The sequence below is a fragment of the Camelus ferus genome, chromosome 10 (assembly GCF_009834535.1).
Source record: "Camelus ferus isolate YT-003-E chromosome 10, BCGSAC_Cfer_1.0, whole genome shotgun sequence".
Lineage (NCBI taxonomy): Eukaryota > Metazoa > Chordata > Mammalia > Artiodactyla > Camelidae > Camelus > Camelus ferus.
This window is the reverse complement of record NC_045705.1, coordinates 33,743,538-33,765,735: the sequence shown is the minus strand read 5'-3', so window position 1 is coordinate 33,765,735 and position 22,198 is coordinate 33,743,538. Positions and strand designations below refer to the sequence as shown.

General features: G+C 36.7%; 1 protein-coding gene and 2 pseudogenes across 1 annotated transcript; 2 read left to right on the top strand and 1 right to left on the bottom strand.

Annotated features, from left to right (window-relative positions):
• The first annotated feature begins 1,420 nt into the window (after positions 1-1,420).
• On the top strand, positions 1,421-5,539 carry LOC102505994 (annotated as a pseudogene).
• A 2,579-nt stretch (positions 5,540-8,118) lies between these two features.
• LOC102521424 (olfactory receptor 5B12-like) lies at positions 8,119-9,232 on the bottom strand. Its single transcript, XM_014553274.2, is given in 2 exon segments — positions 8,119-8,673; positions 8,675-9,232. Coding segments are annotated over 2 exon segments (954 nt in total). The 5' UTR covers positions 9,074-9,232.
• Positions 9,233-20,453: 11,221 nt separating this feature from the next.
• LOC102521176 lies at positions 20,454-21,414 on the top strand (annotated as a pseudogene).
• Positions 21,415-22,198: the final 784 nt, after the last annotated feature.

Genomic DNA, 22,198 nt, shown 5'->3' with positions numbered 1-22,198 from the left:
TATAAGCAAAGACCAGGTAGTGGGACCATGCACAGCATATTATGGGTTCAGTGAAGAGACCTGCATTGCTAAGCTTGAGGTTCATATAAAGACATAATAAATAAAGTTATGAAGTGAGAAGGTTGAGCCACAGACTGTGCATCCCAGTCCTGAGGTCCTACAGTGGAGGAGATAAGCCCCTTTGACTGCTTGAAGAACTGCTGGGACAAATAGAAAGGCTGGAGAAGCTTAGACGCCTCTTGTGAGAAGTGTGCACAGGTGCTGGCTTGCCACTAGACAGGGCAGAGAGGGGTCTGTTCGACTATGTGCCACCTCCCCATGCTCCCTAATCTGAGCTGAGCAAACACACCAGCTCTACTCACTGCATTCCACATCTTAGCACTGAACCTAGAGTAGCCAGGACCTGGGAAAAGACTCAATATAGGGACAAAGAGTTTACCCGGGGGCTTGGGAGTGGTCCAGGTGGGGTGATGACAGCTATTATTGTTGCTTAGTCAAATAGAGCCTCGTAATTAGCCCAGACTTCTGACAGTAGCACAGTCACTTTAATTCCCACATCCACTACAACCTGATCCCAAGTCCCAGCTGAGCAAAACCTCCAGCCTTGCCCATTCCATGCCATGACCTTGCACTAGAGCTGGGATGACCACAATAGGGGAACAGGTATAACTTTGGGCTGCATCTGAGGTGAGCCAGAGACACCTACACAAGCAGTGAATCACATCTCTGTAAGTCATAAGCCCATTTACTACAGTCCTTTGGGGCAAAAGCCCCAGTGTGGGGAGAGGAAAAAACAGACACTTAAAGGGAACAGAGTCTTTTCAAGCCCGACCCTCGGGGCTTCTGCTCCAGCAACTTGGGGGTAAAACTAACTCCTGACAGTGCATTGATGGCCACTGAGCAGAAAGGAAGTCCCGCCTCACACTCCACACAGACTCTAGCTCCTCCAATATCAGCCACACTCTCTATCAAGGTGATAGTGGCCAGCACACCCTGAGGAAAGATGTGGCTGTCATCCACATCAGATCCAGCCCTCATATCAAAGACATTGGGCACATACAGTCTCCATAAGTATGCTCCCACATAAAAACACCCTTCAAGATCACAAAAGATAACTTTCTCCTAAATTCATAGAGACAGAGAACGTTGAGTTTAAAAAAGGCAGAGAAACTACTCTCAATTTAACAAGCAAAAGAAAAGTCTTGAAAAAAAATTAATGAAACATAGATAATCAGTCTACCAGATAATGAATTAAAAATTTTGATAATAAACATGCTAATTAAATTAGGAAAGAAAATTGATCTAAACATAGATCATTTTAACAAGGAACTAGAAACTATAAGTAAGACTCAATCAATACAATTTCTGAGATTAAAAATGCCCTACAAGCAATGAATAGCAGACTGAATGACACAGAAAAATGCGTACGTGATCTGGAAGATAGAATAATGGAAATCACCCAACCAGAATAGCAGATAGAAAGACAAATTTAAAAAATCAAAAGTAACATATGAGGCCTTTAGGATAATATAAAAACATCCCAACATTTCCATTATAGGGGTTCCAGAAAGAGGAGAGGGGATCTATTTAAAGAAATTATGGCTAAAAGACCCCCAAACCTAAAGAAGGAAACAGATATCCAGGTACAAGGCACAGAGTTCATCCCAAACAAGATGAACTGAAACAGATGACCCAAACCAAGACATATTATAATTAAAATGGCAGAAGTTAAAGATAAAGGGAGAATTCAAAAGACAGCAAAAGAAAAACAGTCATATGCAAGGGAACCCTTACAGGGCTATCAGCTGATTTCTCTGCAGAAACTATGCAGGCCAGAAAGCAGTGGCATGATAAATTCAAAGTCCTGAAAGGGAAAACCTGAAACCTAGGATACTCTACCCAGCAAGATTATCATTTAAAATAGAAGGAAAAATAAAACATTTCTCAGACAAGCAAAAACTAAAATAATTCAGCAATACTAAACCTACCCTAAAAGAAATGTTGAAGGGTCTTCCTTAATGGAAAGGAAATAAGAATTTATAAGAAAGGGAAAATCCCAATAAGAAAAGCAAATATATAGTAATAATAGAAGATCACTTAAATAAGCCAGTATGTAGATTTTAAAAAACAAAAATATTAAAAATGTAAAAGCAACTATCACTACAATAAACATTCAAAGGATAAATGTGAAGATGTAAAATATAACCTCAAAGATTGGAAGAGAAGAGGGTAAATTGTCATTCTATGCAGGTGACATGATACTCTATATAGAGTAATTCTATTTGAATGCATTCCAACCAAATTGTGTGACATAGGAAAAGTCATTTAAGTGTTCTAAGCTACTACTGGGGAAACTCTCATCTCACAGAATTATATTAAATGGGTACTGAAGGAGCCAGATTGTAACACACTTCCTGAAACAGAATAGCTGCTCAAAATGTTAGTATCCCTTCTTTTCCATTTCTTTTCCTTCTTTCATTCCATCATCTAATTTGTCAACCTTCTCCATATAACTATTAAAACACTTATTACTTATATGAGTTTGTTTTTACAGATTTAGTTGTACTACTGAATTGCAAGCTCTTTGAGACCAAAGATTTTAACTCATTTAGGTATGCATTCTCAGAATCTAGTCTAATGTTTATTCCATAAAAGTATTCAGGAGAGTCTACTGAAATTGTGATTTGGTGTAGAAATAAACTTATGTGGGCCAATCTCCTCCCCACCACAGATTTTTTTCCCTATCATCTTTTCCTTCATAATGCTGATCAAAATATATAATTGTGTATTCGTTCTAATGTTTGTTTACTTCTTTAATTTGTCTTCCCCATTACAAAAAATTCTGTACATATTAAAACAATTTCTCATTTGTTTACTAACAAAGATTCAAGCCTAAATCAGAGTTAGGACTCAGTAAAAGATTTTAATGAATGAGTAAATGAATGATAAGAGGAACTGAACAGAAAAACTCATCATCTATTTGTGAAAATAGAACACAGACAAAAAAAAAATGCTAGGTCATGCTGCATTAACACATTGTGTTAAAAAGCCAATGGTTTAACACAACAAAGATTTTATATTAATTTCCTATGATTGCTGTAACAAATTACCATACACTGGGCTTAAAATAACATGTATTTATTTCCTCACAGTTCTGAAGACCAGATGTTAGAAATCAGTTTTGCTGGAAGTAAACCATGATTATAGGTGTCCAGCAGCTTGAGGGAAGACCCTGTCCTTGTATGCTTCACCTTCAGGTGACTCAAAGCGTTCTTTTGTTTAATTTTCATCATTCTACTTTTGTAGTTACATTATTTTCTCATCTTATTGTTTAATTTCCCTCTGTCTGTCCCTTAATTTATATGAAATGTACATAACAAAATTTATTATTTTAAGGTGTACAATTTAGAAGTATTTAGCACATTCACAATGTTGCCCAACAATCACATCTAATTCCAAGAGATTTTTTCACTCACAGAGAATATCCTCTATTCATTAAGGCCTCCTCCCTCTGGAAACCAATAATCTGCCTTCAGTCTCTAGATTCACCTATTCTGGATATAACTATAAATAATATCACATAATATTTCATGTTTTATGTCTGAAGTTGTTTTATTTAGTGTAATGTTTTTAAGGCTTATCCATGTTTTGGCATATATCAATACCTTATTTCTTTTTATGACTAAATAATATTCTATTGTATGTATATATCACAGTTTGATCATCCATTCTCGATGGAATTCAGATTGTTTTCACCTTTTGGCAATTGCTAATGCAGCATGAATACTTGTAGTTATGCACAAGTATTGTTTGAGAACCTGTTTTCATTCTTTGGGTATATCACAAAGAGTAGAATGGTTGATTCATTTGGTAATTCTATGTTTAACATTTGAAGACCACGAAACTGTCTTCAACAGCAACTGTTCCATTTCACATTCTCACTAGCAATGTACAGGGTTCCAATTTATCCATACTCTCATTAACACTTGTTGGTTTCCCTTTTCTTGTATAGTAGCTATCCTGATAGGTGTCATATAGAATCTCATTATAGTGAGATTTATAGATTTATATCTCCCTAATAACTAACCATTTTGAGCATGTTTCCATGTGCCCATCAGCCATCAGCATACCTTCTTTAGAGAAATGTCTATTCAAGCCCTTTGCCCATTTTTCAATTGAACTATTTGGTTTACTTGTTTGTTTTTTGAGTTTTACAAGTCCTTTATATATTCTGCATATTAAGCCTCTATCAGATACGTTATAAACAAATATTTTCTCCCATTCTGTAGGTTTTCTTTCCACCAATATTAGATCTTGCAGGGAAGGATTTCAGACGTCCACATTTGACTATGATGTTAGCCGTGGGCTTTTTATTAATGTTCTGTATCAGTTTGAGGGGGCTCACTTCTATCCCTAGATTTAGAGTTGTTATTATTACAAAAGCAAAGGAAATTTTGTCAATTACTTTTTCTAAATTAGTTTATAAGACAATAATGTATGCTTTTCCCCCTTTTTATATAAATGCAGCTGGTTGCTTTACATTGATTCTGTATCCTGCAACTTTACTGAACTCATTTATTAGTTCTGACTGTATTTTGGTTCATCACTCTCATTGGGAACCTTGGGGTTACCATGATGATTCTGCTGAACTTTCATCTCCACACTCCCATGTATGTCTTCCTCAGTAACCTGTCTCTGGTGGACTTTTGTTAATTCTCAACAATCATTCCCCAGGTCATGGCCAGGTTCCTTATAAAACACAGAGTCATCTCCTACAATGTGTACTGTGATCAAATGTTCCTTTTGTAGCTTTGGTCACTACAGAAAATTTCTTCTTGGGCTCAGTGGCTATTACTGCTATGCAGCAGTATATAAGCCCCTACATTACATCACTACCATAATGACAAGTGTTTGTGCTCATCTGGTCATAGCCTGCTACGCCTATGGTTTCCTGAATGCCTCCATCCATGTTAGGGACATAATCAGTCTCTCTTTCTTTAAGTCTAATGTGGTCCATCACTTTTCTGTGGTGTACCAGCTGTCATGGCTTCCTCTTGTTCTGATAAATACATTAGTGTGGTGGTTCTTGTTTTTACGTCTAGCTTTAATGTCTTTTTTTCAGTTTTTGTTCTCTTAATTTCATACCTATTCCTATTTACCACAATTTTAAAGATGTTCTCAGCTTAGGAACACAAAAAGACGTTGTCCACCAGTGCTTTTTACCTCACCTCTATCTTCTACAGGAGAGTCATCTTTCTGTTCTTATAGCCCAGCTCCAACCATTCCATGGACACAGACAAAATGGCACCTGTGTTCTACACCATGATCACCCCCATTCTGAACCCTGTAACCTACAGCCTGAGAAACAAGGAAGTCAAGAGTACATTCAAGAAGGTGGTTGAGAAGGCAAAATTGTCTCTAGGATTGGGATTCTAACACAGTAGGATACACGATAACCTAGTTTCATTCTTTTCAGTTCCTCCTCATGAAAACAATTACATTTTAAGCCCCACATTGCATTCAAATCTTTCTGGTTCTGCCACTCTTCAAAAGTCTGTTGTCTAGTAAAACGATAAGTTGCCCAGAACTGCGATACCTGAATAAAGACGGCTAAGAGAAAGCATAAAAAGTAGTAGTTCCTCCTTGTCAAAACCTGACTAATGATATTTGATTTATTCATTTGTCCCACTCACATTTTTCCTACCACATAACAATGCAAACATATATGTGAAACTGGGACACAAACAAGCCCCCAAACAGAAGCACATGTATGTGAGAAACTTGCCAGAGGTAAATGGAGAGGGGTTAGTTTTTAATAAAAATAATTTAAGACCATTAGTTGGAATATTAGAACATCAATTCATGTTTACTCTTATTTCTTTAGTTGAACAACTCTCCTAAGAACTTAAATTGAGGGGGAAATGATGTGTGTTTAAATGGAAGTATGTTCTCTGTAGGCATATTTTATAGAGATACAAAATTATCTTAAAAGGTTAATATTTCTGTCTTGACCTCATTGCTTCGTAGAAACAAAATGTTCATATAATAATTTTCAAAAGGATAAAATAGAGTATTTTAAAAATGGAAGAAAAATAAAAACATGCACAGAAGAGACCTGAGAAAGACTTAATCTTTCATCCAACACTGACCTTGAGGCTCTGCACAAGCAGGAATTGTGGAGTAAAAGAATTTAAATAGCCAGACCACCGCAGTCATGCTCCCAGACACACATACAGACTTCTGTGCAAGATTCATAAGAGTTAATGCTTTAGAGTATTTAAGAAAACCTGTCCAACCATTAGGTGACCACTAAGCTAAGTAAGCAGAAAGTTTGGTGGTGACACACAACTAGGAATGTGGAATTAACATAAGTAATCCAGGAAAATCACTAAACAAAAAACAGCAGCATCACCACCAACAAATTCTAGGTGGAAGGGGAGGCCTGATTTCCAGAATATGCCACATTTTATTTGAAATGCCCATCTTCGAAATAATATATGTTACACAAGGAAAAAGGAAAGTATGACCAATACAAAGATTTTTAAAAAATCAACAGAAACTATTCTGAGGAAACCCAGATGCTGGACTTTCTAGAAAAAAATTTAAATTAGATAATACAATTGTGGTCAAAACTAAAGGGAATTAAGTCTAAAAAATTAAAGGAAAATATGAGAACAATGTCTCACCAAATAGGGAACACCGATATAGATATATACATTATTTAAAAAATAGAAATTATTGAATTGTAAAAGAAAATAAATGAAATATCAAATTTACCAAAGTGGATGAGCAGCAAATTTAAGTTGGCAGAATAAAAAAAAAAAATCAATGAATTTTAAGATAGGTCAGTTGAGAATATCCAGTCTGAGAAACAAGAATTTTAAAAAATGGAGAAAAATCAGCAGAGTCCCCGAGACAAGTGGAAAGCTATTAACAGTGCCAACAAACATACAAGGTGGGGTCTCAAGGGAGAGAGAAAATGGCAGAAAGAATATTTGAAGAAATAACAGCCGAAACCTTCCCAAATCTGAGGGAAGAAATGGAATACAAATAGACTCAGATAGTTTAACAAGTTAGACTCAAAATATTAATAACAAAATTATTAACAAATTCATAATATTTATGTATGTTATTAATGTTAAAATTATTGGTGCTTAAAATTTTTTAATTAAATGTTATATTTTAAGTCAATTAAAGTATGTCTTTAACATCTTTTTCTTAACTAAAAAGAATATGAAAAGGAATACATATAGATATACAACTGAATCACCATGCTCTACACCAGAAATTAACACATTATAAACTGACAGTACTTCCATAAAAAAACATAAATAATTAATTAATTTTAAAAACATCTTTTTCTTCTCCCTATCTTGTGACATGTATTCTCAATTAAAATTGTCATGTAAACATATTAATTTTAGATAATAATGTATTAAGATGGAAATTTAGCTAGGAAAGTAAATGCCCATGTAAAGGAATGCATTTTTATTAAAAACAAGGAAAAACAAAGCAGCAATAAGAAATCAATACTCAGGTCTTTGGAGCTATTCTCATAAATGTTAATTTTTTCAAATATAAAATCTATTGCATTTTCATATGCAAAAGGATAAAGTGAAATATGATTTTTAAAACCAAATGTATAATATTATATACATTATATATATATGCTATATGTATACTATTTCCATTAGGTGGGTCAAAATATTTGTATTAAGAATATGTTCTCAGACATCAAAATAGTTGTTTTACATTCTGTAACAATGTATCTATCTTATTCATGTCTTAAACAAATTCGTCAATTTATAGGTTTGTGGGTTTCGTGAGTATGTGTGTGCATACGCTAATACATGCATATAAATGCACATGTTCATGTGGGAGTGTGGTTGAACATTCTTTTTAAGAAGAATTTTTTACTATAAGAATTCCATGTTGATGAGTGACTTTTCTTAACCAATTATTCCTAGGTCTGATAGATTTTAAGATTTTTGCTTTTTAGACTTAATAAATAGCTGGGGAAATTACTATAAGAAATTAGAAAATTGGGAATGGACAGGTAAACATTTTTTTCCCAGACAGATCCAAAGTGGATGAAGGTGCCTTATTGAGTCAATGTAATTAAAATATGAATCCCATAGAAGACTTTGCCTTCCCCACTGCCTTCTTAAAGGCACTCTTGACCTCTTTGTTCCTCAGGCTGTAGATCACAGGGTTCAGCATGGGGATGACCATAGAATAGAACACAGATGCCACCTTGTCTGTGTCCATGGAATGGCTGGAGCTGGGCTGTAAGTACATGAAGGTGCCAGTCCCGTAGAAGATGGAGACAGCAGTGAGGTGGGAAGCACAGGTGGAAAAGGCCTTCTGGCGGCCTTCAGATGAGCGCATCCTCAGAATGGTGATAAATATAAACAGATAGGAGATCAAGATGACCAGGACAGAAAAGAGGGCATTGGAACCCACCACAAAAAAAATAACCATCTCACTGACGTAGCTGTCTGAGCATGACAGAGCAAGGAGAGGTGGAGCATCGCAGAAGAAGTGGTCAACTACATTGGACCTACAGAAGGAGAGCCTGAAAATATTCCCGGTGTGGATGGAGGCATTCAGGAAACCACAGATGTAGGGGCCTATGACCAGACGTGCACACACATTAGTCGTCATGGTGGTGCTAGTAATGCAGGGCTTGGCACACTGCTGCATAGCGATCATAAGCCATGGAGGCCAAGAGGAAACTTTCTGCAGTGATAAAGGCTACAAAGAAGAAGAACTGGGTGATGCAAGCATCATAGGAGATGCTTTTGTCTCCTGTGAGGAATCCTGCCATCACCTTGGGAGTGACGGCTGAGGAGTAACCAAAGTCCACCAGAGAGAGGTGACTGAGGAAAAAGTACATGGGAGTGTGGAGACGAGAGTCCAGCAGAATCAACTGGATCATCCCCAGGTTCCCAACCAGAGTGATGAGGTAGATGAGACAGAAGATGATGAAGAGGGGAATCTGCAGTTTGGGATCATCCGATAACCCCACAAGAATGAACTCGGTCACCTTTGTACTGTTCTCTGTGAGGATCATTTGGGAATTATGTGTCAGACCTGTGGCAATTAAAAAAAAAAAAAACAGAATCAGAATAATAAATGAAAGGAAGACTCCACTGAAATTAATCAGCACGATTATTCTGTGCCTTATCTCAGTATTATAATAACTTGTTTCCAGGAGTCTTTAGATTTAAAGCATTGCTATGACAACTAAATGAAATTTTAAATTATTGATAAATCATAGAGTATCCCAGATAAAAAGATTTAGAGATAATGCACCCCAGTCTCCTAACTTCTTAGAAGACTGAATTAAGGTTAAGACAAGAAAAGGGGATTTATGCAAGTTCATCAGATTCCTTGCTAACTAAACAGCTCCAGCTCCCGATTCAAAGTTTCTAAAGTAAACAAAAATTATTCCTTACCCTAAACACATAGTAACTTAGTAAAAATTAATGTGAAATTGAATTCATTTTAATTCAACTAACATTTTTTTTGGCTTTCCATTTTGTCAAGAATAGTGTTATATGATAGGAAGATAGTTAAATAAAACATGTCCTTAGCCTAAGATGTTCTCTCTACATAGTACAGTACACAAGAAGTGTAATTAACCACATAGTGGAAAAGAATAGAAATTCATGTACAGGGAATAAAGACATCTATAAAATAACAGTTTTTAACTTTCATTACATTAATGCACTTTTTAACTTTTGCATTCAGATGTCCCTGATCTGGATCCATGTTAAAGCCATGTTAAAAGACGCAAATCCCAGGTCCACCACGTACAGAACTGATGAACCTCTTTTTTGGTAATGTGCAACATCACTAAGCTATCAATTTTCTCATCAATTTCCCCATCAGCTAATTAGGTTGATAATGCAAACTCAAACTATAGAAGTTGCTAGATATTATGATTCAAATAGAGGGCTTGATCTTTCTGGTATTGGAGAGATGGATGATATATAATAGGGCCTGTAGATAAGGGTGAAATCAAAGGGTTGATAATGTCATTCATGTAATTTGCTTTCCTCCCAAACTCCTACTCTCTTATCCTTCATATAGTGTCCTCCAGTTTTTCACACAAGTTTTCTATTTATATGAATGGCCATTCTAACTGTGCCAAGAAACAATCTATGTATTTTATGAGTCACCTTGAGCATTAACTAGTGAATGCAGGCCTCAGTTTCTCCATCTGTAAATTGGGACAATAATCTTGTCTAACACTTAATAAGCACTCAACAAATGTGTCCACTCTTAAGGAATTCAAAGTGTGGATGAATTTTTCTTTTGTCCCATTATTCTTTAATTCTAAGCACCTGAAAAACCTTGGATTTAGCCCTCACTGACAAAAACAATACAAATATTGATATATTATCACTGATGCTATGAACTACTTAAGGAAACTTTTGAAGCCTACATAAAATCCTATTATGAAATCTCCACTAATTTTTTCGAAATCAAGAATCTTTCCAAAATGGAGTTTGAAAATTTCATCCACTCTAAAATTTAGCTAAACAGTTTAGAGATTAAAGGTCCTTAAGAGATTAATTCCCACTACAGCAATGAAATATTTAATCCAGTCATCAATTTTATTCAGTAATTTCTGTTGAGTGTCTACTGTCGGCAATACGTTGCCATGGATATTAGAGGTCAAAGGAAACCAGCAATTTCTATGGACCCTGCATTTTAGAAAGAGAGGCATATATAAAGTAAAATGAATGGGGAAAATACGTAATATGAATGGAAAAGTTTTTAAAGGTTGTGGGAGATAACAAAAGTTAGAGATAGGTGGGTATGATTTTACATATGGTGATCTGAGAGAGACTCATTCATAAAAATGAGACTTTTGAGCAAATACCTCAAGGAATCGGGAGAGCAGGCTTGAGTATACTTGGGGGAAGGGCAAAGCAGGCAGAGGAAACAGCAAATACAAGGCGCTGGGTTTAAAGGTGCCAAGCTTGCTCCTGGGACAGCAGGGAAACCAATAAGGCTGCAGTGGGAAGTTCAGAGAAGTATAGCAGTGTGAAGCTATAATGGCCTCACACACTACTTTAAGATATTAGGCTTTTATTCCAAAAAGATTGGAAAGCATTACAGGATTTGTACAAAACAGTGACGTAATCTGGATTCTCTTTTAACAAGATCACTCTAGTAGGTGTGCTGATAACTGAATTTAGCAGGATAAAGGTGAAAGATGCTAGAATACTTCATAGGCTGTTACAATATTCTAGGTAAGAGAGGCTGATTGCTTAGATCAAGGTAGTAGTGAGAGAGAGAGAAATATTGTTCAATTCTGGACATATTTCAAAAGTAGAGCTGACTGGATATCCTAACATACTTGAATATTGATATTTGAGATAGAGAGGGGTCAATGCTGACTCTTATTTCTCTATAGTGATATACAGAATGATGTAGAAGAAGCAGATTTTGGGACAAAGGGGAAAAAAAATCATTTCCTTAAGTTTGAGATTCCTTTTGGCCATCCAAGTAAAGGTGTTGCATAAACCACTGGATATATAAATCTGTCATTCAGAGGAGAGAATTGGCTGCCTCACATTGATTTGAATTCTGTTGACAATTTCTTTTGGTTCAACAAAGGGGGATTAAATTCACCAGATTAAAAAACACCACCAAAGGAAGAGTTTAGAAAGACAAAAATTAGAATACTCTAATGTTACGAGATCCAGAAAATGAAGAAATTCAGTGGTAAGAGGGGTATGGGAGAGAAAATTGCTACCACTCGAGATGACTTCAAAAGAAACACTGTCCCAGGACACAGAAAGATTTCAGTTAGACCACGCAGGTAAAGAGGACTTTCAGAGGAAAGATTAAGTATATATTGGGTTATGTTGATGACTGACTATAAATTTAAGAGTTGAATAATTTCAGCAGTTGGGCAGGAGTGGAGTAGGGCCAAGAAAAGGGATATAGAGATGTGGACATCATTTTGTAGGAGTTGAGGGCTGATATGAAAATTCTCAGCTCCATGCTGAGTGACACAGTGAGAAATATAATAGTGAGATTAGTCCTATGGGTCTTAAGGTGAGAACAGGGATTGGAAAATTGACTAGAAAGACAGGTGAGGGTCAGGACAAAAGCATGGAGAATTCTGGGCAAAGTTCACTTCTGCTATTGGTGACATGAGGGTTACTAGGATACCTGTTGCTTCCCTAAAATAATGCTCAATTGAATAATACGATAGAAACAGGATTTCTCAAATTCTGAAAAAAATACCTTTGTTCTAGGAATTATTTTAAAACTTTTTACCAGTGTTCTTCTCCACATGTGAAATCTTAAGTTTTAATACACCATTGTCCTGGAGGAAAAATAAAGTTAAAACTTGTTACTCTAGATAACTACTATGATCACATTCCCTGAAAGAGAAAACTGAGATTGAAATGTTTTAAATAACTTGTTCAAAGTCATGTAAGCTTACACCGAACAAAGCAGAGACTCAGGTTCTTCCCGTGCTCCTCTCTGTGCTCCATGATAAATTCACATGTTCTAATAGGATCTTTATACTGTTCAGACATATAGTCTCTGGCTGCAGGAAACAAAATGAAAGATACAAGAAGCATTCAAAGCATTCGAGCCCCAACTCTGAATAAATCAAAGGACAAATCGCTTCCTTAATGCATTTTCTTGATTTCGTTTATGCACGCAAATTTGTGCAAACAGTATATTTCATCTAGGAGATCTGCAGGCTTAGCTTACTCCCTGAACAATACAATTCCAGCACCTTCACGTGTGAACAGACCTTAAATCAGAAACTTAGTTAATGAAAAAACGTAAACGCTCTATTGTGATGCTCTTCTTTAGTGTTTGGCCAAGAGTTTAAAGTTCTCTAGGGGCAGGGAAAACTAGAGAAAAAAAAATGGCTTCGGCTCTGGAATCAGCTAACAAGAGTTCTAGTCCTGAAGCTGCTGCTCACTCTTCTTAGGTAGGCCACTTACCCTCTTTGAGCCTTGCTGTCTTCATCTACGATCTGGAAATAATAGTAAGTCAGCCCCAACAACATCCTCTCTGAAGACCGCTGCTATGACCAGAAAATAAGAAAATCCCTAATACACCTCATACTGAGGAGTGATTGTCGTAATCACGATCATCATCACTATTATTTCGGACATTGTTGCATGCTCTTAGCAACATCGCGGTTTAGGGGAAGGTCATTGTTGCTACGAGACAACAATTAACAAATCAGATGAATAAATGGATGGTCAAAGTAACCAACTTGGGGGCTGCATTCTCTAACATCAGGCCAAATAGAGTCATGTGGGGATGTGAAAGTTAAAGAATGGGACCCAGGAGGGAGTTATGCAGTCATGAAACTCTTGGGGGACAAATACCCTATGGGGGCTACAAAACTCTTTATCTCATCTAACCAGGGAACAGGTGATTAAAATCTATGGGGATCCAGCTTCTGCTTGTTGAGGGAGTTCATGGGTGTATTTACTCTATTTTCAGTAATTCTCTTTGATAATGTACAAACCAAACCATAGCATGACTTCCAGGGCTGACATTTGACATCAGTATTGGGGGACAGAGATACAAGTTCTGTCATTAGACAAGTGAGTCCCTGGAATGAGCACTTCCCTTAATTCTCCTTAAATGTTTGTACCATTGGGAAAAAACATTGATTTATTAAATTGTTTACTGATCCCACATAGATTTCAAGCATAATGGGGAACCAAGGGAATATAGACCTACACAAAATTAACATCCTTACTGCATTCATGATATTTAAGTTTAGTGAAGAAGATAGACACCAAACAAAGAAACAACCTAAGAAGCATATAATTATATTTAGAACAAATATAAACAAATACACACACACACACACACACACACACACACACACACACACTGGCTGGTCAGAATGCTTTCTTAGGAAAGTTAATATGTCAACCAGGCCTATAAATGACGAAGACTTAGTGTGGGAAAGATCATTCCAAGGAAAATGGAAAACATGTAGTACAGCCTCAAATTTCAAGGGATTTGGCAGACTCTAGAAGGCAATATGGCTGCAGCTTAGGTAGCAAGCACTCTCCCTTGGCACTTGAGATTTCAACATCTTCCCAGAATAAAACCTGCAAAAAAGAAAATAAAAACGCCATCCCCAACACCAAAACTATCATCAGGGTTATTGGCCTGCATCACCACACCATGAGAGGCAGGTTATTAGGGTCGCTCAGATGTCATCCTGCCAGGAGCAGTAACCATTGGGATTCACAATTAGCTTCAAATTGGAAAATATTTGTTCCCACTGATTTGGGAACCTGTATTATTGTGGGAAAAGCCATTGACATTTCTTAGGAGTGTCCATCATATTAAAAAAAGAAAAAAAAAAAACCTTAACAGCAAGTGGTTTTAAAAACCCACGGTAGTGTGAGTAGTTCCTATAATTTACCTAGAGGCTTTGAATAATGAACCTTTACTTTATTGAGATACAACTGAAGGGTGGACTCCTGCACCAAGGTATTTGGCCTGTTCATTTCTTAGTCATCGCCATCCTACATGGCATAAGTAAGACTGTCAGCTTAATTTCTCAACAAAAATAGATAGAATTCAGAACAGAGAGGAATGATTGCTTTAAAGAATTGAAAATAAACACAACCAGAATTTTATAAACAGCTAGTATATCCTCAAAAAATGAAGAGAAAAATAAAAGCTTTTTCAGGTACCAAAATTTGAGACAATCATTTTCCAACACATCTATGCTGAAAGACATACTAAGGTGACCTCTGTCAGCAAAAATAATAACTCAAAATGGGTCAATGTAGTTGCAAATCCTGAACTCCTAATTTATCCCTCTCCACCCCCTTTCCCACCTAGTAAGCATAAGTTTATTTTCCATGTCTGTGAGTCTGTGTCTATTTTGTAAATATGTTCATTTGTGTCCATTTTTTAGATGCCAAATATAAGTGATCATATGGTATTTTTCTTTCTCTTTCTGGCTTACTTCACTTAGTATGACGACCTCTAGGTCCATCCATGTTGTTGCAAATGTCGTTGTTTATTCTTTTTTATGGCTGAATAGTATTCCATTGTATAAATATATCATAGCTTCTTTATCCAGTCATCTGTCAATGGACATTTAGGTTGCATCCATGTCTTGGCTATTGTAAACAGTGCTGCACAGCATTTATCTTAATCTACAATTATTTTGTTATTCTCTTCATTGTTATCTTTCTCTCCTAATGGAATGGCAGCTCCATGAGGGTGAAAGTTGAACATTTTACTACTGTTGATTTCCTCTGCCTGATACAGTGCCTGGCATACACTACCTAAGTATTTGTAGATTAGATACCTCCAGGCAGGGCTGGCTACATTACTTGTAAGATCCAGTGCAACACAAAAATACAGGTTCCTTTGTTCAAAGATTGCTAAGAATTTCAAGACAGCAACAGCAGAGCATGAAACCAAGTGCCAAGCCCTTCTAAAGCTGTATGCCCCTGAAGCCAGTCCTCCCTCCAGGCAAGTTACTTAATCTCTCCAGAAGCAAATTCTTTCTCTGTGAAATGTTAAAGACAGTAATACCCCTTCATGGGTTGCTTGTATTAAATGACATCATGCAAGCATGGGGCTTAGCAGCAGTGCCCTGCCATAGTCATCTTGCAAATATATCAATATTATAATTAATGATAAGTTAGTCTAAATGAGGCAAAGCCCTTGCAGTTTTAACTTTCCAAAATTTCTTCTCTCTAAAAATCTTCCTAGCAACTCATCTAAGTGAGTAACTCAGCCCTATAGAATGGGATGGGACTATGGGTGTCACTTGCAAATTATTCTGACACATCCAAGTTGTGGGCTAACAGGATGTTTGGCTTGCTGAAGGGAATATATCAAATGGACTTAGGCTATTAGGGAAACTTGCTTGACAGTAGGCAAACCATGGCACCCTTCTGAGCCCACCAGTGACACTGGAATAATAAATAGTATCCACCTCCCTCCTTTCTTACAAGAATAAGGCCAGCATGAATTAGTTTAAGAAGTCAGCTGAACACTTATTTTCTCGGAGAAAGTTGATACAAAGGCACTGCTTGCTAGAATGCATGCATGTTGTCAGATACCCTGTTAATTTAGTTGTGTAGCCCCCATTACTGTGCACATTGTGTAACAAATCAGTTGCACCTTGAATGGAAACTGTTCACAATCTCTCACATTTTTATTTATTTTTGTGGTACCGTCGACCATTCAAGCTAACTGAGAAATGCGAAGAGGAAAAGGGGCATGTCTTTTACATTTATATTGCGGGCTTCCAGGTGCTATGGAATCCTGTTGGCTGTGAGATGTGGGCTAACCCCCTGGGAAGGAGTCTTAATTCACTTCCTGGGAGCTCAGCCTGGGTGGGGAAGATCTGGACACTGATTTTGTCATTAGTTTCTTTTTACCAGTGGAAGCTAATCTGAAGTGGAAAAATAATATCTGTGAATATTATATGCTCTGCCAAGTATTTTACTTTCTCCAAGAATTTGTGTAGCATAATGATGGTGAGTACATGCTCCGGACCAGACAAGTGACTTAGAGTCTCTAAATCTCAGTTTCCTCATTTGTAAAATGGAATGTGTTAGATATCTTCTCTCTTGCCTTCCAAATTCACTCTCCACCTTTTCTACCCTGATTTCTGTTCCAAGAGACTAGCTATATGGTTTGAAGCAGCAATAAACCCAGCTCTATTTACCAGTCTCTCCAGCAACTGTTGCTTTTGTTGGGAACATGTGGCATAGTTCTGGCCAATAAGAAATAAGTAGCAAGAAGGGACTTTCAAGAGACATTTATGAAGAAGAGTAAAAATAAAAGAAAAGTAAATTTTATAAAGCTATGGAATCCCACGTGCTAACAAAGATGTGACACAATTTGAATATATTGCTCTTAAGAGTGCAAAATGGTAAAGCCACTTCATAAATCAATTAAACGTTTACCTACCATATGACAGGCTATCCAACTACTGAATATTGACCCAAATGACATGAAACTCTCTGTTCATACAAATAACGTTAGGCAAATGTTTAGATCAGCCTTTATCCCAAGTGCCAAAAACTGAACCAACACATATGTTGCTCAACTGGGGAATGGAAAAAATATGTCAAGTCCATACTATGGAAAAATACTCTGCAATCAAAAGCATCCTACTACTGATGTAGATAACAGTACGGAAAGACCTAATTACATTATGCTAAGTGAAAGGTGTCAAAACCATAGACTATATGTTCTAGGATCCTAGTTAACTATATTCTTGCAAAGGCAAAATTATATGGACAAAAACAGTTCAGTGGTTGTGAGAGGCAATGGTTCAGAAACAGGGTTGAACACAAAGAAGTTTAGGAAAATTTATTATGAGTAATTGTAGTATTGGTTACATGAATAAACATTTGAACAAAGCCTTGACTCGTTCACTAAAAAGTGTACATATTACTGTTTGTAAACTATACTTTAAAATGGGAGGAAAAACAAGAAATATAAGTAACAAAAATAGGTGTTGACACTCAAAATATCCAACTTGGTTCCCGCAGGAAGTCAAGTTGCTTTCTCCTTGGGGAAGTGAGCTGAGGAGCTGTAGCCACCCTCCCAGGAGGGCATCCCTGGGGACACAGGTGTCTTTATAACCCCTGCTGGTTCCCATGCATCAGTCTGTAAAATCCCAACATGCTGAACCCCTTTCATCCTCATTTATTCATCAGCACATTAATAGTTGTTAGACAGGCCTTCAGCTGACCAAAGGATTTGCTATGAGCAAATGGTCAGGGAAAACACCCCAAGATAAAAATTATACGAAGTGACTTTAAAATATTAACTCCTTGGCGAGTGTTTTATAGACCTTCCTTTATTTGCTATTTACAGATGCAATTTTGTGAATTACATGGGAGAAATAATTTAGTCATATTTATTTTACAAATAAAGAGATGTGACCCCTCCAAGGACAGAGAAAGAATGTCTGGTGGATTCAGAACTGACCCCATATAATCTTCTTTCCTTTATCTTTCCCCGCCTTGGAGACCTTGGAACATTTTGACCACTACCTGAGAGAGAACTTCTCTAACAGTATTTACGCATTATTTCACAGCTGAATTTCTGATTTCAGACTCACTATTCAGGATTGACTGGTTCTTTTTGTCAAGTATTAAGGTAAGCATCTATATTCAATATACATATTTAGTCAAAAATTAATACATGTAAAAGCATTAGGGCAACTATACACACTATGAGTTATCTGAGTACAGAAATAGATGTTTTGAACATTTGTCTAAATACCGAGGTAAAGTTGAAGTATAAATATCAAGACTCCCATCGGTAAGAAGTTTAATGATACTTATAAAACATCATCAAGTTGCTATCTAAAAAAGATTAGTTTAAAAAAAATAACATGGGTGAAGCTCTGATTGATTAGGTGGTAATTTTATCGTATTTATTATTTGTTGGCCTCTCATTAGAGGTTAAAAAACAAAACAAAACAAAAAAGAATGAATGGTCCTTTAAACTACAAAAAGAACCTAAATGAATTAAGAAGATCAGAACCTTAACATTTCTCTATAATCTCATTAATCTCATTCTTACTATTACCAGCACATCTTCACACACTGACAGTAATGTGACTACAAGCATAAGCTTTTTATTGGGATGAAACTGGGTTTAAACTTTGACTCTAGAATCTTCCTCATAGTAGCTATCTAATTGAAGAACACACAGAACTTCTCAAAGCCTCAATTGCCTTAATGGTAAAATAACAGTAGTAATAATACGTTATACACACACACACTCACACAAACACATACTCACATTTACATGGAAAGCTCTTATTACTGGTCATAGAACATGGTGTATTCTAAGAGCGGTTATGTATATTAACGTTGGCAAACACAAAGTCTTCATGGGCTAGATGCATAAAATTACAAACGTTTGAGGAGGACAGTTTAGGAAATAGTAGTTAGCAGAGGATGGATACAATTCCAGAGGCTTTAAACTCAAGTGAAAAGATTTAAAATATTATTCCTACACAAGAACAGATTCAAATTAAAAACATTTACCATACAAAGCTTGTCACCAAAACAGATCTACAAGCTAGAGTTAACCCACAAACTGAACTTTCAGCCCTCTGTATCTGTGTTTCAACTATTAGACCAACAGTAATAAGAAAAAGAAGAAAAGGAGACTATTTAAAATTAATGAAATACAGATTTCAAAAAAAAAAAAATAAAGCAGAAGAATGGCTCACATGGAATGGCCAGGGTAGTCAATCATATGGGCAGAGCATGAACAGAGTGTGACATATTGGCAAGTACCAATAAGCTTAATGGACCTGGTGTGTGAGGAAAAAGCAAAATGAGGGGGAGACTATACAACCTCAAAACTCACCCATGCTTGAAGCCCTGTGGGTCACTATCCACCTTTCTCAAGCCAGCACAGAAAACCATGACTCCATCCTGCTAGTAATTTTATAGCTATCCTCTTCAAACTGAGCTAAACATCCAGTATTTTGCACGTTATTTTTTGTGCATTATCTGGGGTAATTCTCACAATAACGTCTTGAGTTAGGTCTCATTCCTATCCTAATTTTGTAGGTGAGGAAAATCTGGTTCCGGAACGTTAGTTTATGGCCAAAGACTCAGGACTCAGGCTGCTGATTCAGGGCTCTTCTCGGAGCCCACGCTCTATACCAGGTGAGATGTCTCTTCCTCAGAACTGCTCCTGCTGGTTGTACATGTCCCCACTGGTCCAGTGATCCCACCTCGTACGCTATGCATGTGTCTCAGTTACTTCGCTGTGAAACCCCAATCACTGAGTTTGGACCAATGAAGACAATGAGTAATTGTAAATAGAGTTAAATTCAATTTAATTTAGATTTACTAAAGACCATCAGACTTGGGAAAACCCTTTATCTGGGAATAAAGTTTGGCTTGCCAATGAATGTTTGTGGAAATATGAATCACTCATCCTCTTACGCCTCACCACTTAAAGGAAAATAGTAAGTACTCAGCCTCATGAAATTGTTGAGGATAATCAATGGATGTAGTTATAAAGTGTCTAGAGCTGTTCCTGGCATATGAGCAACAAAGAAGTGTGTGAATTTAATGGGCTAGGAAAAGCTGAACTGTCAGAATTACTAGTTCCAAAGTTGTCATGTTGGAAAATTTATTAAATTTTACTAATCTCAGTGAACATATATCAAAATATTAAAAACTGGAGAGATGGTTCATAAAGATCCCTCATTTAACAGTTTAGAATCCTAGGTGGTTAATACACTAAATTTTGCTTTTAAGTCCATGCTTTAGATATGGAGACTCTTGAAATACTATTGTTATAATGAAATAATGTCCATGGTATAGAAACATTGCAATTTCACACTACAATCTCTACTAAATTTAACACTTTATTCCTTTACTTCCCATTGCTGTAGGACATCTGATTCCCAAAAAACATCGATGGAGAACATGACAGAAGTGACACAGTTCATTCTCCTAGGAATGACCAATGTCGTCAAACTACAAGTTCCCCTCCTCATAATATTCATTCTCATTTACTTCATCAACGTGGCTGGAAACCTGGGGATGATCCTGTTGGTTCTCTTGGACGCTCATCTCCACTCTCCTATGTACTTTTTCCTCAGTAACTTGTCGCTGGTGGACTTCTGTTACTCTTCAGCTGTCATTCCCACGGTGATGGCTGGACTTCTTAAAGGAGACAAGATCATCTCCTACAATGCATGTGCTGCTCAGATGTTCTTTTTTGCAGCCTTTGCCACTATGGAAAATTTCCTCTTGGCACCAATGGCCTATGACCGCTATGCAGCTGTGTGTAAACCCCTACATTACACCACCACTATGACAACCAGTCTGTGTATTTGTCTGGCCACAGGCTCCTACGTCTGCGGTTTCCTGAATGCCTCCATCCACACTGGAGTCACATTCAGTCTCTCTTTCTGTAGGTCCAATGTGATCCATCACTTTTTTTGTGATGTTCCAGCTGTCATGGTTCTCTCTTGCTCTGATAGGTATATTAGTGAGATGATTCTCGTTTATGTAGCCAGCTTCAATGTCTTTTTAGCTCTCCTGATTATCTTAATATCTTACATATTCATATTTATCACCATCCTAAAGATGCACTCCTCTGCATAAGGCTTTATCTACCTGTGCCTCCCACCTCACTGCAGTCTCCATCTTCTATGGTACAATTATCACCATGTACTTACAACCCAGCTCTAGTCATTCCATGGATACAGACAAAATTGCATCTGTGTTTTACACTATGGTCATCCCCATGCTGAACCCTTTGGAATATAGTCTAAGGAACAAGGAAGTCAAGAGTGCTTTCAAGAAGGTGGTTAAGGAGGCAAAATTGTCTCTAGGACTGTGATTTTAACATTTTAGGATGCATAATTACCTAGTTTTATTCCTTTCAGACCTTCTCCATGCACTGAGTCACAATTTAAGTCACACATTGAAGTTAAAGTCCTGAATGATACCTTTAATTTTTCTGAAGTCTACCATCTATAATACGGAGACATTAAGTTCAGAAATCGAATACCATCTTCTAATGAAGATGGCTAATAAGGAGCATAAAATGTTTTGGTTCTGCTTGTCAAAAATTTAGTATAAGTAATTTATTTGTTCATTTTTTCTACATGCATTCTGTCTACCACATGCGCTACAAACATGCAGGTAAAGCAGGGTAACCAACAAGCCCATGAACAGAAGTGCATGCGTGTACCCTCCAGCCACACACACACGGGAGCAGAAAGTTAGCAAGAGGAAGATGGAGAATGTCACTTCTCAATAAAAATAATGTAAATATTGAGTTAGGGTATTAAAATACAAATTTATATCAAATATTATTTTTTTCCTTTAGTTGAATAACTGCTCTAAGAGTCCTAATTTGAGAAAAAGTGATAAACTCTTAATGAAACTACGTGCTTATTTTGTTGGCATATTTTATTGGTTAAATTGATTCTTGGGTAAGTTTTGTTGTTGTTATTGGGGTTGTAAATGGGGTTGTTTTCTTAAATTCTCTTTCGGATGATCTGCTGTTAGTGTATAGAAACACAACAGGTTTTTGCATGTTGATTTTGTACTTTGCAACTTTATTGTGCTTGTTTACTATTTCTAACCTTTTTTTGGTGGAGTCTTTAGTGTTTTCCATACATAAAATCATGTCATCTGCAGTTATGGTT